The 16,883-nt window shown below is 43.2% G+C and overlaps 1 protein-coding gene across 2 annotated transcripts; it reads right to left on the minus strand.

Moving 5' to 3' along the window:
- Positions 1 to 606: 606 nt before the first annotated feature.
- DHX40 (DEAH-box helicase 40) lies at positions 607 to 16,694 on the minus strand. Of its 2 annotated transcripts, none has more exons than XM_021524980.3 (17): positions 16,371 to 16,694; positions 14,395 to 14,540; positions 13,948 to 14,067; positions 12,610 to 12,840; positions 12,355 to 12,421; positions 11,678 to 11,809; positions 11,158 to 11,257; positions 10,773 to 10,859; positions 10,012 to 10,194; positions 8,920 to 9,000; positions 7,546 to 7,703; positions 5,796 to 5,910; positions 5,409 to 5,517; positions 5,018 to 5,112; positions 4,427 to 4,496; positions 3,857 to 4,085; positions 607 to 2,207 (listed from the first exon to the last, which is right to left on the minus strand). In XM_021524980.3, the coding sequence occupies exons 1-17, from the start codon at positions 16,507 to 16,509 to the stop codon at positions 2,068 to 2,070; spliced, it is 2,202 nt and encodes a 733-aa protein (XP_021380655.2). In that variant the 5' UTR covers positions 16,510 to 16,694; the 3' UTR covers positions 607 to 2,067. The 2 variants fall into 2 exon arrangements, with proteins under 2 accessions (XP_021380655.2, XP_085413186.1); XM_085557060.1 differs by having other exon boundaries at positions 607 to 2,204; positions 16,371 to 16,683.
- Positions 16,695 to 16,883: the final 189 nt, after the last annotated feature.

Below are 16,883 nucleotides of genomic sequence, written 5' to 3' on the forward strand. Positions count from 1 at the left end.
ATCTGATGGATTCCCCATCCCCAGAGTGTCCCCATCCCCAGGATCTGGTGGATCCCCCAGCCCCAGAGTGTCCCTGTCCTTGCTGTCCCTGTCCCCAGGATCTGGTGGATCCCCCAGCCCTGCTGTCCCTGTCCCCAGGATCCAGCAGATTTCCCAGCCCTGCTGTCCCTGCCCCCAGGATCCAGTGGATCTCCCAGCCCTGCTGTCCCTGTCCCTGGGATCTGATGGATCCTCCATCCCCAGAGTGTCCCTGTCCCCAGGATCCAGGGGATCCCCCAGTCCTGCTGTCCCTGTCCCCAGGATCCCGTGGATCTCCCAGCCCTGCTGTCCCTGTCCCCAGGATCCCGTGGATCCCCCAGCCCTGCTGCCCCTGTCCCCAGGATCCAGTGGATCCCCCAGCCCTGCTGTCCCTGTCCCCAGGATCCCGTGGATCTCCCAACCCTGCTGTCCCTGTCCCCAGGATCCAGTGGATCCCCCAGCCCTGCTGTCCCTGTCCCCAGGATCCTGTGGATCCCCCAGCCCTGCTGTCCCTGTCCCTCACCCCCAGGGATGCTCCCCGGACTCTCCCATGCCCCTGTTAATGAGTACAGCTCAGTAACGAGGCTCCACATTTCCCTCTGTGTTTTATTAACCCACACTTGAACTCCAGCACGTAAAACAGGTAAAAACTTAACTTTTTCCTGGGATGACTGCAGCATCCAGACCTCTGTGTGCTGTCACACTTGGCATGGCTGAAATCTTATTTTGCAGCTCACTGTTAACTTCCCCAGATAATTTTTACTTTGTCTTAAATTCCCCACCTCCAAACCTCTGAGAAGCCCTGGAACACAGTGGGGAAAAAAATCCCTCATTTCTTCCTATGAATAAAGTGAAAAAAAAAAAAACAACTGTAAAAAAATCAGCATTAGGATGTGCCAAGTGATTTATAGCCCCAAGGAACAGTGGGCATTCTGTGTACTCATTTCAGGCCCACTGGGTGGTGCAGATGGCATTTGACTCATAAGAGGCTGTGACACTGCAAATATAAATCAAATTAAACAGCAAAATTCAGAGCAGAGGATGAGTCAAGCCCAAGTGCTGCTGCTCCAAAGCAGAGCCTGAAAGAACAAAAAACCCTATCCCATCAATCACAGGAAGAGGAACAATTACCAGACCTAGCAGTTTCTTTATGAGCAATAATATTGTAATATTCCAAAAAAAATGGAGGCTTTGGGATCCTGGGCAGTGCTGGAATGCTTGAGGTGAGGCAGAGGTGGAATGGTGAATGTTTTATTCAGGCTACAGTAATAAAACACAATACACCACTTGAACCAGTGCCCAGGGTGACACAGAGCACAGAGCTGAGGCAGGAAAAAATCACATCAAGTTCTTCCAATTATTTAGAAATTCTTACACAAACTCCTCACTTGAGCCCTGGAGCATTTTAGGATTATTATGGTGATAAAACAGGATTTCTTTATTGAGAAGGAAACAAACTTTATGATGTCAAAGCACCATAGCTCCTTGCTCTTTCAGATGCTCCAGAAAGAACACTTTTTATTACCTGGTGTCTACCTGGTACAGCACAACACGGAATGCAGGTGGGAAATGTCCCTTTGGATTTAATCCTGCTGCTTCCACCACTAAAAGAGCTCTTCCTGCACAATTCCCTGAGCATTAATTCTGTATGACCACCATCAGACAGGATGAAATGTGTAAAAAAAACTTACAGTTCCCCTCCTTACAAAAATAAACCCCAACCGACCTTGGAGAAAAATTTCATTTGTAACAGCACTGAGTGCTCTTTAAGTCAAATAAATGCCAGAGAATTGGCACCACACTTGGTATCAGGGCTGAAGCCACAGCTGAGGCCACGAAATTGTTGCCACTGACCTGCAGCAACACAGCTCAGCTTGGGAAGTTTTCCCTGCTGGATGCAGCAGAGGGAATTGTGCTTGTCCTCTTTGGCACTGGGACTGACCACAGGTTTCCCTGCACTCCTGTCAGTCCTCTGGCAGTTTGCAAACAGCCCCAGAGCTGCACAAGCTGCCTCCTGCCCTGGCAGTGGGAGCAGAGCTGCCAGCAGGGTCACCCTGTTTCCTTCTCGGGGCTGCTCAGAGCCTGAGCTCTTTGCTGCTTCCTCTGCAGGTACCGGGCTCGGGCGTCCTGGATGGATTGGTCATCATTCCTCCTCTCCATCTTCCTTGCAGAGTTCTCTGTGACTCCTTCTGGGGGGAGAGGAGAGAAAGAAATAAAAGAAATAAACCCTCTGTGTCAAACCCACCCCCCCTCCAGCATTACAAGTTCTCCTATTTGTTAAGTACAAAAACAACCCAATAAAATCTTTTTTTTTTTTCTCCTCCAAGTCCCAGGCAAGCCATTTGAATGACTTCCAGAGAGGACAGACTGCACCACAGCAGGGAGGGGAAAAAAATTCAAAATAAAATCACGTCTTAGCTCCCATGTCAATATTTGCAGCTGGGCTCATCTCATCCCCAAATCTTGTTTTTTTTATTGTAGCAGAGAACATGCAGCTTGTGTTCTACACAACCATTTCTTCTCTGTACTGCACATCCCAAACTCAGGTTTGGGCAGGACAGGACAGGAAAAAACAATAGGATAAACTATCTTTAAAAAATTTCCAGAGGCTGGAGGGAGAGAGAGGAAAACATGCAGATATGGGAATGGGAAAAGTCAATATTGCAGAGCAGCCACCATCAGGAATGCAGATTCCCCCACAGCACTGAGACCTTGGGACTGCTTCTCACAGAAGGGAAGAGAAGCAGAAAATATTTTCAGTCTAAAATAACAATAAAAAAGAAAATCAAAGGTTCTGAGAGCCTAAAATCTGTGTGAGTGAAGCAGCTACTGCAGTCTGGTTCTGGGGGCTGGTAAGATAAGAAGAAGAAGCTTTAATCAGCATCCATTGTTAAAATATTTCTAATTATTATGTCTTGTCAGCTATTCAGCCACCTATTTTCATGAAGGTGCCAGAAATACAACATCTGTAAGGTCAATATTAAACTCCAATTAATTGGCAATGGCCTGATGAAGTAATAATGTGAAGGGGGACACAGATAAACAGATTATTTCCTTCACATAAACTGATGAGGCTCTTCTGCATTATTTATAAGCAAATTAAATTCCTGTTTAAAATGGTGGGTTTATACAAAAATGCAGGGCAGAAAGAGATGCTGGCCTAAGCACAAATCTGCATTTTCTTTCCTTTGTTAAGGAAATGGAAGAGAGTCTGTATTTACTGTACAATATAATGGATGTTTTGGAAGGGTCAGCTCAGGACTACAGAGGCCCTTTGAATACTTGGCTGCTTTAGGAACCTGCTGACAGGAGAATCCCAGGAATGTCAAGCAGCCAGATCAGTTAGGAGGCACCAGTTCTAATTAACACTATTTACACGTATGGCATTAAATTAATTGTCAAAATGAGACACTCACCAAAATGTGAGACCTTTTCTTCTCTGTCTACTGCTGACTGAGGTTTTTGATATCTTTTTTTCTTTCTCTCTGCCCCACAGCTCTCAGGACTTCTCCCAGGGCAGCATTATTTGGGCGACAATAGCTAAATACCCTTCACAAATAAACAGCCAGCCTCAAAATGCTTTTATTCAACCTTCCTCAAGCTCTGCTCTAAGAAACCAAAAAGGGGGAGCGTGGCAAGAAGCAGCAAGCAAACACCACAATTCACACTGCTGGGACAGCAAATAAAGCTTGCAGAGCTGTGAGGAGAATAAAACAAGCAGAACTACACCAAACAAATTAACACTTTCCAGCCCAGAACATGCCATAGCAAACACACAGGAGTCCTGAACACGGATGAAAACAACACACACACACGGAGGGATGAGCTCTGTGCTTACCAAACTGCCTTTTCAGCTCTTCCCTCTGCTGCCACTTGGTTATTTCCTCCTCAGTCACCTCCTCCCTGGCCACACTGCTCAGCTCATAGGCATCCACCTGGTGCAGCCTGGGCAGCAGGTCCCTGACCCACTCGTAGCGCACGGGGCACACGGTGCGCACGTAGATCTTGGAGGTGACGGCCACGTCGTGGAAGATGATCCACTCCAGCTGGGTCTCCTGGTTGTAGAGCTGAAAAATTCAAAGGTTGACTCACAGCTGGTTTGGTTTTCAGAACCCTCACCTGCTGCAGAATGTCAGTGGTTGAGATGTGAGGGGGTGTTAGCAGGTTTTAGGTGTTCAGATTTAGAATTGCCCGTGAGATCCAGAGAGCCAGAGGGAAAGTCCTGCAGGTATCACTCTTACTTCATAACCCAAACCCTGACCAAGTCTGAGGAAGTGAGGCTCTTCCCCACTCTCAAAATGAACACTGCAGCAGAGCACAAAACAAGCTCCAGCAAGAGTTAAAGGACCTGTCCCTTATTCCTTTTGGAGATGCTTTTCTGCTTTATCAGCAGGCTTTGGGAACTCACTGTGGATGAAGGGTGGATGTAGACTATGCTGCCATGTCCATCCATGGTGCAGAATGTCCTGGCTGCAGATCTGGAAAAAAATGGGAATTTAAAAAAACCACCAACACCACAAAACACACATTGCTGTGATTATACAGCAACACAGCAAAATGAACTGAACAAATCAGCAGCAGCACAGAAAAAAGTTCTCAAATATCTACCTAGAGGAAGGTGCTTCCAGACTTAAATTGTAAAAAACCATTTAAAGATTGAAATACTTATATCTAATTTACCACAGCAGCACTGCAGGTGTAACACCACAATAATAACAGGATTTGGGAGTGAAGCCTTTAAAAGTTGTGATAACTGGAGGTTTCCAAGCCCTTCAGCTCAATATCTGGAACCACTCACCAGCCGGTGAGTTCATTTCACAGACAGAAAAATGACATTCCTGGGAAGCTGCTGACACCCTTGGGATGGTGAAGACAGTCAAAAGCAGAGGTTCCAGCCCCTTGCAGTTACTACTTTGCTACTTTTACTAACATAAAACCACACTTTATAGTAATTTGCATAATTTATTTCCCATTCAGTTATCCAAATTTCATTCCTTACCTCCTAGCAACGTTGATGAAGTATCCTGCACATAAGCATCTTCTCAGTATTTCAGTTTTGGAGCCTTCAAATGTCTCTTTAGGGAAGTCTGGCAGCTGGGAAAAGAAAAAGCAACATGAATCAGGATCTTTCTTCAAGAAAATGCAGTTAAACCTCCTCCATCCATGGATTTTAAACTCTGGACAGAAACCACGAGGAAAGGAGAAGAACTCTCCTTCTTTCCCACTGTACTTGAGTCACACAAGCAAGGGTGCTCTACAAAAATATTTAAGTGGTTTGTCTTCTGCTAGAGGAAGGCAGCAGCCACCTGGCAAAGGCTCAGCATCCACTACATCTCTTAAATATAAGTTTATGCAGCTCAAACATGCTCAGAAATGTTATTATTTTTTACCTGTTTCAGTTTAGTGGTTATTTCCCGCAGCTGCCTTTCCACACTAAAAGCAGATTTCACAGCTCTCCAATGGATCCAGTATTTCTGGCACCAGGCTGAAGGAGACTTGCTGAGAAGAGGAATATTTGAATTATAAAGAAGCCCTTTGTCAGCTGCTTGCAAAGAAACTTGCTTCTATTTTATTGTTATGGTCACACAAAGGCAACAACCTACACAGGCAGATACTTTGTGGGGTTAAATAAAAAGTGCCTTGATGGAAATTACAGATCACAAGAAGGAATAAATCTGAAATTAGGAATGAGCACACAGATGTGTATCTGCAGCACAGCTGAAAACTGGGAGTTAGGAGCAATGCAAAACCACTTAGTGTAAGGGAGAATTTCATACCTTACTTTGCACTGCTCAAAAATATTTAAGAGGGTTGCAAAGTCATTGCATCCTCCCACTTGTGAGGCAAGTTCCTGGTGTTGAAGCTCAGCCTCCTTTTGCTTCTGAGGATCACCTGAGGAATAAGTTATATCTCACTTAAAGTCATTTTTATTTATCACTACCTAATTTTCTGTTTGGGTGTTTTTGGCAGGCTTGGCTCTCCATTCCTGTTAGTTTTAGATTTGTCTCTCCTTCTACAGCTGCATTTACAGTTGTTCCTCCTTCCACTATTGCTGACCAGGAGCATGTAGATGCCATTAAATCTATGATTAATCTCATCAGTCAGCACCAGGGATGAAGAATTACAGTCTCTTATCAAGAATTTCTTACTCACAATCCATACAGAGGCTGACATGGAAAGATAAAGGAATAAACACACAGCTCACAGGGATCAAGTGAGAGAAAAAACAAGACTGTTGAACCCACCCCACCACAGCACCCTCTGATCTATTGAATTCAGCTTTTTCCTACTGCCAAAGTAATGGAGATCTTAAAATAAAGATAAAAACCAGTAGATCTGTGAGATTAGTGGGAATTCACCTTCATCAAATGGGGCAAAAGCAACATTTCCAAAGTGTTCTCTCAGGTTTTAAACACCCAAAGGATTTCTCCTCCAGTACAACCCATTCTCCTTGGGAGAGGGAGGCAGGAACCAAAGGCCACTGGAACTGCAGCTGTGGTAGGGGGTGTCAGAAGTTTGTGGGTACTCAAAAGTGAAAGGGATGAAGCAGGGAGGACTCATCCCATACATCTGGCACTGGAAAAAGTGCCTGGAGGATGGGGATATATGTCTGCTTCCTCATGCACAGGGCTGCTGGAGGGTGACAGGCAAAAAACAAGGGCACAGAGGATGGGAAAGCAAAGGGACAGTTGTGGGACAGGGAAGGAGCCCAGGGCAGAATCCAGGTTATCAGGGCTGGCCGCAGGGCCTGTGGCTGCTGCTCCAATGGGCACAGCTAAGGGAGGACAGAGAGAACTGGAGCAGAGCCAGGGAGGGAATGGACAGGACAAAGCAACCCACAAAGGCTGCAGATGTGTGCCACAGCTGGGGGTGGGCAGCAGGAGGGGACAGGAGGATGGAAGAGACTCGGGCTTAGCACGAGTGAAAGACTGAGCTCAGCTCTAGTGGAACTCTGCTCTACTGAAACTACCCTGGAACCACAGCAAAATTACATTTTCCACTTAGAAAACCAAGGGAAACGAGGCAGTGCCAAGTCAAGCCTCTCACAGAAAGCTAATGATCTATTTGGTTCAACAGTTATTGAACAGAAAGTTATCTCACAGAAAGCTAATGATCTATTTGGTTCAACAGTTATTGAACAGAAAGTTATCTCACAGAAAGTTAATGATCTATTTGGTTCAGCAGTTATTGAACAGAAAGTTATCTCACAGAAAGCTAATGATCTATTTGGTTCAACAGTTATTGAACAGAAAAGACACTGCAGAGGTGATGCCCCATTTGCTAGAAACAATCAGTCCCTGCTGTCTGCACTCAGCCCAACAGCAGCACATCTGCTGAGGTGCATTTTGGTTTCCCTGGTGGGTTTTTTTCCCTTTATTTTTTATGTCACAGAGATTTCCCCTGGTGACCTCTCAGCTGAGGCACTTTGCAACTCAACAGCCTTGGGACAAACACAACCCTGTGAACACACAGAGTACCCTGACTGCAAAGCTGGGAAAGGTTTTTTTGGGAAGAGGGGCTCCCCACCTGGACGGATGAAGACGTTTTCCACGGACAGCATGGCTGCAATGGGAAGCAGGAGATCCTCACAGTCCAGGGAAGCAGCTTTTAGCACAGCACAGGACAGGTTGGGAGGGAGGGGAAACTGCACCAGGAACTCTCCCAGTCTTGTCACATGGCCTCTCCTTATATCAGGAAAAGAAAAAAAATTCTATAATTTTTTATCTAGTATATATATTTAAATATATTTTATTATACATATATTTTATATATACATATAATTTTATATATGATATATAAATATATATAATATATAAATATATATGCAATATATTCTGTATATTATAATAAATTATTATATATGTTAGTATTATAATATATGTTAATTATATATAATAATATATTATATAATTACATAACACATTATATATTATATAATATATTTAATATATAATAAGAATTATATACTATATATAAATATATAATTTTATTCATATAATGTTTACAAATATAATTTATATATTTATAAATATATAAATAGATACATATATAATACATATTAATAAATGTATATAATATACATAAATATATAATTATATATTATATATAGAAGTATATATAATATAATAATATACATCAATAATTATTATATAAACTATAATATCATGTATAATGTATTATATTACATATTATAATATATATTTATATATTATACACATAATATATTATATAAAATATAGATTATATTATACAGATTAATATATATTATTTATATTTATTATAGCATATATTTTATTCTATATTATTATATATATTATTATATATTATTATATATTTATAGAATATATATGTATTTATATATACAGATTCAATGAAATTATGTTTAAATGTGAATTAGGTAAGAAGCACTTCTCTCTGGACTGAGTGTGCCCACACAGGTGCTGGGGACATGGAGAAGTGTCATTAGCAATAAAATAATCCACATTTCTCCAGCTTGCTTGTGGCTGCTCCATAGCAGGCACAGCCAGCTTTTTTTTTTTTTTTTTAATTATTTACAAGAAGAATTCCTGGAAGCTTAGGATAAGATCTCATTTCCTGCCTTGAGCTCTTGGATGGACCTCCCAGCCACAGCCTGAGCTCCAGAGCCACAACAGGGGATCTGCCCTCAGGAACTCCAGGACAATGTGCACAACCTGATTTTTATCTCCCAAACCCCAAACTCTGCTCTATCCCTGTTTTTGTAGACAGTTTATTAAACCCCAGTAAACTTCCTGGAAGTTAAATAAGGAACCACATTCTGCTGCTGGGGAGTGATGGGGGGAGTGTTTTATTCCACACAAAACACCAATTTAAGCCTTGGGTTTGAAATTCTTGTAGCTACCACACCCCTTTGGTTTTTACCTGTCAATAGCATTGCACTGGTAAAGTTCCTTCAGAGCTTCCAAAATATGTCTTTCCTCAGGAGGGTCCAAATAGGGAAACCTAGGGTTAAAAATGAAATAGATTTGTTCGTTTTCATATTTACAAAAAGAATTTTTAAACCTCCCCAATGCAGGTTCTTTGACCAAAGTTAGATAATCATAATAATCATCTTCTCTGTGTTACTGCACAACCTCCAGCTGTAATTTCTCATGACAAATCCCAGCATGGCACATACTAAACTGCATTTTCTATTCTTGTATGGTCTCAGAATTAAAAAATTCCAGAGAGATGAAACTTTTTTGAGTATAAAACACAGTATTTTAAGGATTTTAAGTACTCAAATGTGTAAAAAGCAGTATTTTAAGAATTTTAAGTATTTAAAAGAATGCTAAAACCCAGTATTTTAAGGATTATAAGCATCTAAAGGTGTAAAAACCAGTATCTTAAGAATTTAAAGGTATAAAACTGAGTATTTTAAGGATTTAAAGGTGTAAAAACCAGTAGTTTAAGGATTCTAAGTATTTAAAAGTGTAAAAACCAGTATTTTAAGGATTTTAAGTATTTAAAAGAATGCTAAAACCCAGTATTTTAAGGATTATAAGCATCTAAAGGTGTAAAAACCAGTATCTTAAGAATTTAAAGGTATAAAACTGAGTATTTTAAGGATTTAAAAATGTAAAAACCAGTATTTTAAGGATTCTAAGTATTTAAAAGTGTAAAAACCAGTATTTTAAGGATTTTAAGTATTTAAAAGAACACTAAAAACCAGTATTTTAAGGATTTTAATTATTTAAAGGTATAAAACTGAGTATTTAAAGGATTTTAAGTATTTAAAAGGACACTAAAATTCAGTATTTTAAGGATTTTAAGTATTTAAAGGAACACCACAAAACACACAAACAAACCCATTTAATTTGGGAAAGATGGGACTTTTGGCAGGGCCTCCAACTGAACTAGAGCTTGGGATCCAAGCTGGAATTCCAGTGCAGAGCAGCAGAAAAACTTGGCTGGGGACCTAATCCTGCCTCCTGCCCCTCCGGGAGCGGGATAATCCCACTGCAGGGAGGTCACCTGATGACATCGTGCACAGAAAGGCACTTCAAGGTGAGGATCACAGATGTCAGGCTGCTCCTCCTGATCTCTGGCATGGTGTGTTGGGGCATGCACTGCTCCCAGAACTCCCTGCTGTACAATCCAAAGCTCTTCCCCGCCGACGTCCGGCCGGCGCGGCCGGCGCGCTGCTTGGCTTCGCTCCTGCCCAAAAAAAAACCAACATCCAAAGCTCTCATCCCTGAGCTGAAAAATCCAGCTGTGCAAGGAATGAAGAAGAATTTCTGGGCATTTTTCGGAAGTTTAGCTTCACTCTAGCCCCAAAAAAACAAAAACCAACATCCAAAGCTCTCATCCCTGCTGGCACCACCCAAACAAGCACAAAAACTCATCTTTGGAGATGGAAGAGGTATCCCTGCACAGCAGCTGAAAAATCCAGCTGTGCAAGGAATGAAGAAGAATTTTTGGCCATTTTCTGGAAGCTGTTGTATTCAGCAGTGCTCAGACCTCAGACAATGCCAATTCCTCCTTAATATCTGTAACTTCTGGCAAGTTGTATATCCTAAACCACTTCTTACTTGGTTTTAAATTGGTTAATTAAAACCAGTAAAAGTGGTTTTTAAACCTTAAAGGGGTTTTTAAATCTTAAAGGGGTTTTAAATTATGGGGCTTCGAGGTTGCTGCCTATCTTTTTATTTATTTTCTTTAAAGAGTAACCAACACAGAGGATTATTGCTAGAGCAGCTCCCAGAAACAGCAAGTGAGTGACATTTTTAACTTACTTTGAGATGGGAACCACCTCCAGGATGTCCAAACCAACTCGGGGATTATGATTCAACTGCTTCACAAAGCCACTGTCCACCACATATCTGACAAAAACAACCCAGAGAGGTAAAAAACAGAGGGCTCAGCAGGTAACTGACATATGGATTTAATAAAAAAAACCCACATTTACTCTACCTAGACCCTGGTTATTTAGTAGATTTGATTTCAAATTAGGTTGAAAAATATTGGTGACCTCTAAGTCTATAATAATATCAATGGTTTTCTTACTACACACCCAAAAAAAAGGCAATAGTAGCAGGAAAAAAAAGTGTTTTTCCAAAGCCAGACCTTTCTGAATTATTCCCTCTGTCACAACTTTTTATGAGGGACAGAAATCAATACCTGACTCCTTCAATGGTCAGAGATGTTGCAGCAATGTTTGTAGAGACCACACATTTTCTGATGCCTCTGGGAGCTGGCAAAAATATCCTTTTCTGTTGATCTAAAGTGACAGTAAATAATGATGACAGTAAAATAAAGTGACAAAATAGAATAAAACAATATAAAATAAAGCAAAATAAAATAAGGCAAAACAAAATAAAATAAAATTAAAGTAAAATAAAATGTGAGGTCATCTGGACTTTCAGTTACTCAGTATCTCTTTCCTAACTGAGGATCTTGAAGTCATATCCAGTGGATTTGGATTTTCACTGGATGCTCCAGTGCAAGTAGAGAAGGCTGAAGTTTGATTTAGTCTATGATGACCACAAAAATAAACCCACCCCGAAGTGCCAGAATATTGTAACAAAGGGGTTCCCTAACACCCTTTTCCCAACCCAAACAGAAAATCTGATGAGGATAATGTTTGGAACAACTCTTGCAGCCCCGATTCCTGTGATGAAGTGAGATTTTGGGCTCTGACCTGTGGACATGGAGCCATAGAGAGGCAGGATGAGGAGCCCCTCCACAGCCCGGTCGTGCACCTCGTACCGGTAATCGATGGACTCTGCTTTCTTGAAAAGCAAATCACAAGCTCTTTCTATCTCATTCTGCCCTAAAAGACACAAAAGAGCATTTCAGTGACCTCATTAGCTACAACTCGGCCTTCCTCCTTTGCAGCACATTTAAACAAGGTTGTTTTGTCAATATGCAGAGCTGCCAACATCATTAAAAGAAGGAATTAATGAGAGGGGGTTTGGGAGGTGACATCCAGCCTTTCCACAGGGGCTCTCACCAAGGATTTGCCTTAAAATATTAGATATCTTTTTATTAGATATTAGATATTAGATATTAGATATTAGATATTAGATATTAGATATTAGATATTAGATATGGACCTGGCCCATGCATTGATGCAGGATTTTACAGCTAAAATAATTCTTCCTCCCTGAATTAACAACAAACTAAACCATGCAGACAACACAGAGTCAATCTGGCTATTCCTAATATGCTCTGAAAACTATTATTTCACAGGACTTTGTGCATCAAACTGCACCTTTCCCTTCTCACTGCTCTGGGAGAAACCAGGCAGGCTTTGGAAGCTTTTCTTCTCTGCTGGCAGTGCCATGATTCACCTGGAGTATCCAGGAAAATTCTCACCTGTGAGGAAAACCAGGATGTCACCTTCAGGTTCATTTAAGTGAACATCCAGGGTGACCTTCACAGCCTGGAACAAACAACAAACAAGCCAAAATCAGTTGAAATCCCATTTAATTCTTGCTAGGACTCATCATACCAACTGATCCTCTCCTATCTCCTGCAGAGATCCTGAGAACACAACACAGCAGCTCATTCTTGTGGCCTCCCTCAGATGAAAACCACCCCAAAACAGAGAGAAAACAAACCAGGCCAGACCTCTGTGACATAGGCAGAGCTGCCCACATCCCTGGGGCTCAGCAGGTTGCAGAAAATCTCCTTGACAGGGTAACTTCTCCCTGGAATGTGCAGCACTGAGCAGTGCCCAAAGAACTCTGAGAGCTTTTCCACCTCCAGGGTGGCTGACATCACCACCACCTTCATGTCTGTCCTCCTGCCTGCTGGCTTCTCCTGCAGGAACAGCTTCTTCAGCAGCCCAAATAAAATATCCTAGCAGACAAAAAAAGAAACAGCTGATGTTAGAAGCCTGGTTTTGTTAGAAAAGCCTGACAAACTTGGAAGTTTGATGATTTTATCCCACTGATACAGTGAAAATCACATATTCCAAGCCCAAGCACTCTGAAGAAAACACACATTTGCCCTGGACATTTTGGCTTCTAGAGTTTAATGAATTTTTTTAGCAGCTCCCCTCACAGCCTATAGGCAGCACCACTATAACTCAAACCCCTTTGTTTTTCATTTTTATACTCTCTTGGTCAAGTAATTTGTGAGAAGTTACCTCAGACCCATTTTCCATCCCATTTTCCAGCCTGTGTCCCCTGACTGTGCGTGCACCCTTCCTTGGTTTTATTTATTGCTACAGCCTCAGCAGGTTTATTTTACTCTGTGCTGCTCTGAATTACAAATCTGCTCCTTCCATCACTTCAGCTCAGTTATTGGCAATTCCCTCAGATGCCTGAGGGCAAACTGGGACCCAGGAAAGCACTTTCCCCTTTCCCAGCTGGACTGGGAGATTGTTTGCTGGAGCAGGTTTTCTGACACACAGCACAATCTCCTGAGGTCTCAGTGACCTCAGCGTCCCTTTGCTGGCCACAGAGGAGTCAGGGTGACCTCTGAAAGCTTTTGAGACTCAGGTCTAGATGCCTCCAGGACCCAACAGCCATAATCTCTTTGCACAGTCACATACACACCCTAAGAAACATTGGGCCTTAGAGCAAGAGAGCTGTTTTGGCTTTTATTTTGGTATTTTGTGTTGGTATATTTTTGAAATTAGTATTCTAGAAAGTCTGCATTCTGGCTCCAAACTCCTGGAAATTTTAGGAGAGTATTCAACACCCAGCAAAGTTTTAGCTGCATTTAAAAGCAACAACTACAAAAACTCCAACACTATTGGAGGCCACAAGTTATTTTCAACTTATGTGGCATGGACTAAACAAAGCAGCACTTCTGTGCTCTTAGGACAGCAAAAGGACAAAGCACACCCATGGAAAGTTAATCAAAACCCCTGGGGAACATGCTAAAGTGAAAGGAAGGGATAAACAGAGCACAGAAAAGGAGAAACAGTGACCCAAAAACCAGATATGAGGTGACACTCACGGTGCTGAGGCTCCTCTCGTGAGCTTCATCCAAAACGATGACACTGTACTTGCTGAGGAGGGGGTCTGTCAGGATTTGCCTCAGAAGGCACCCATCAGTCATGTACCTGATGGCAGTGTCCTGCAAGGTTCAATCACACACTCAGCTGCCAGCCTGCCTTTGTATTTCAAAGCAAACCTTTCTGCACAGATCATTTGTCCAGGACACCACAAGGATTTTCATTAAAAGATACTTAAGTGCCTGGCCCATGCATTGACGTAGGATTTTACAGCTGAAAGAATTCTTACTGTGCTCATGCACAGCCGCATGGGTGCTTGGCAATATTTCATCTTCAAAGTGCCCAAAAAACTCCCTCAAATGAGTCTGAGGACACAAACAGCTGCGACAGCCCCTTCCCAAAGCCTGGGTGACCCTGCCATACCCCCAGGACAGTCCCCAGGGCCCCACCTCGGAGGTGCAGTCGTCGAAGCGGACCTGGTAGCCCACGAGAGCCCCCAGGGCACAGCCCATCTCCTCGGCCACCCTCTGTGCCACCGACACGGTGGCCACGCGCCGCGGCTGCGTCACACCGATGGCACCGTGCTTGGCCAGGCCTGCGGGGACACAGAAGGGCTTGGGTTGGAAAGGGAATTAAATATCTTGTTCCACCCCGTCCTGGGATACCTTCCACTATCCCAGGTTGCTGCAAGTTCTCTCCAGCCTTGGGCACTTCCAGGAATGGGGTGTGGGAGTCCATGGCTTCCCTCTGGCTGCCCTGGCAGGTCTGGGACCCATGGACAGAGATCACAGACAGTGTCTCTGTACAGAGCCCCAGAGACACTGGCTGTGATCTCTGTCCATGCAAAAGAGCTTTCAATCTTACAGGATGAATTACAAGCTCTGAGTGTTTGATATAAGTAATAATTAAGTGTGGCACGGGTGCAAAAGTAAAATTTTAGGATTCTAGATTACGGTTCCAAAGGGGACAAGATGGAGGAAATTGGGTGTGTCTTGTCCTTTTTCTCCTCTTCATGCCCTCCATGTCTCACTGTGGTGTTGGCATTTTTCTGTTGGTTCACACTGGGGACACACTGTCCAACGTAGGTGACAGGTATTGGCACGTTATTGTAAATCCAGCCCAGGGAGTTTCTGGTATTTAATGTTTGTCACATCCCACTGAGGGCAGAGCCCCACACGCTGCCCTGCAGGACAGAGGTGAGGCAGGGCAGCAGAACATGTGAGAGATAAACAGAATAAACAACCTTGGAACCAGCACAGATGAATTATGACTTCTTCTTTGGCTGTGAGGCTCAGAGACTTCCTACAATCTTGGAATCATCAATACCACAGATTCTGACAATAGGGAATATTCCCTGGGCAATCTGTGCCAGGCCCTCCCATCCTCACAGGGAACAAAAATATTCCCAATATCCCACCTAACCCCGCTCAGTGAGAAGCCATTCCCTGTGTCCTGTCACTCCAGACTCCTTCAGGTACTGGGAGGGGCTCTAAGATCAGCCCTGGAGCCTTCTCCTCCAGGCTGAGCATTGCGAGTTGTGTTGCTCCAGGTCACTTCATAACACACTTCTATGTGAAAAACACTAATGACTTGTTTTTTAAAATCTTAAAAGTTTATTTGAATAAAATAGTTATAAAATAACTATTATATATTACTATACAATTACTATATTACAATTACTATACTATACAATTACTATAACGATTTATAGTAATAGAATAGTTATAAAAAATTAGTAATAAAATCAGAGTAATGAAAATTTGTATAATGAGGATTAGGATTCTATGAGATAATAAAAAGCAAAGAATTATGGACGTCTGGATGTTTTTGGGCACTAAGTTGCCAAAAACATGCTTTGTGAACAAAGGAGTAACACTTAAAAGCAATAGCCTGTTACATAGTTATATATTTTATAGATGATGCATAAATTCTTTGCAAATTAAGAATTTTTCTGGTTTTTGTTAACTTCTCTTTAATCTTGGTGGTTCTATAAAGATGGAGAGAAGGTGGAAGGATGTTTGTCTTTTCTCATAAGGAGGATGTAACTCTTTAGGTGTCCTGTTGCTGTTACCTCTGCGTGAAGAGTTCCTTGATTATCCCATCCCTTTCTTGAGCTAGTAAAAAAAAATCTTACATCACAGTTTTTATGTTAATATTATAACCTAAAACTGTATTTACCACACTACTTAAAAAGGATTAATACAGCATTACAAAATAGCCCTCTATAATATACATAGTATTTAATATTTGCGAAGAGCCAATCATAAAACACGCACTTTTCACACCTACATAATGCACACGTAGCCACGGCTTATTTTTTTAAGCTTTAACCAAGCCACCTCCTCTCACTACAGCCCAGCCCAAATCTGCGTCACCCATGGGGGGTGAGGGACGACAGCGGAGGTGGGGGGGGTTGGTTCGTTACCTGCCTCGTAGAGGTATTTGGGCAGCTGCGTGCTTTTGCCGCTGCCCGTCTCGCCGGTGACGATGAGGAAGGGCTGCTCCAGCACGGCCTCCACCAGCTGTCGGCGGGAGCGGCGGATGGGCAGGGCGGGGCCGTCCATGGCGGCTGCCGGGGCTCACCTTCCTCACCTTCCTCACCTTCCTCCCTCAGCTCCCTCAGCTCCCTCACCTGAGGCCCCGCCCACGCGCGCACCTGGCGGGAACCCCGCGCGCGCGACCCCCGCGCCCTTCGCGCACGCGCGCCGCGCTTCCCACACAGCTCCCCGCCTCCTCGCTAAGCCACGCCCACACGCGCTTCCCGCCTCCTCGCTAAGCCACGCCCACACAGCGCTTCCCGCCTCCTCGCTAAGCCACGCCCCCATAGTGATTCCCGCCTCCTCTCCAAGCCACGCCCACAAAGCGCTTCCCGCCTCCTCGCTAAGCCACGCCCACACAGCGCTTCCCGCCTCCTCGCTAAGCCACGCCCACAAAAGCG

The sequence above is a fragment of the Lonchura striata genome, chromosome 19, assembly GCF_050655825.1.
Source record: "Lonchura striata isolate lonStrDom1 chromosome 19, ASM5065582v1, whole genome shotgun sequence".
NCBI lineage: Eukaryota > Metazoa > Chordata > Aves > Passeriformes > Estrildidae > Lonchura > Lonchura striata.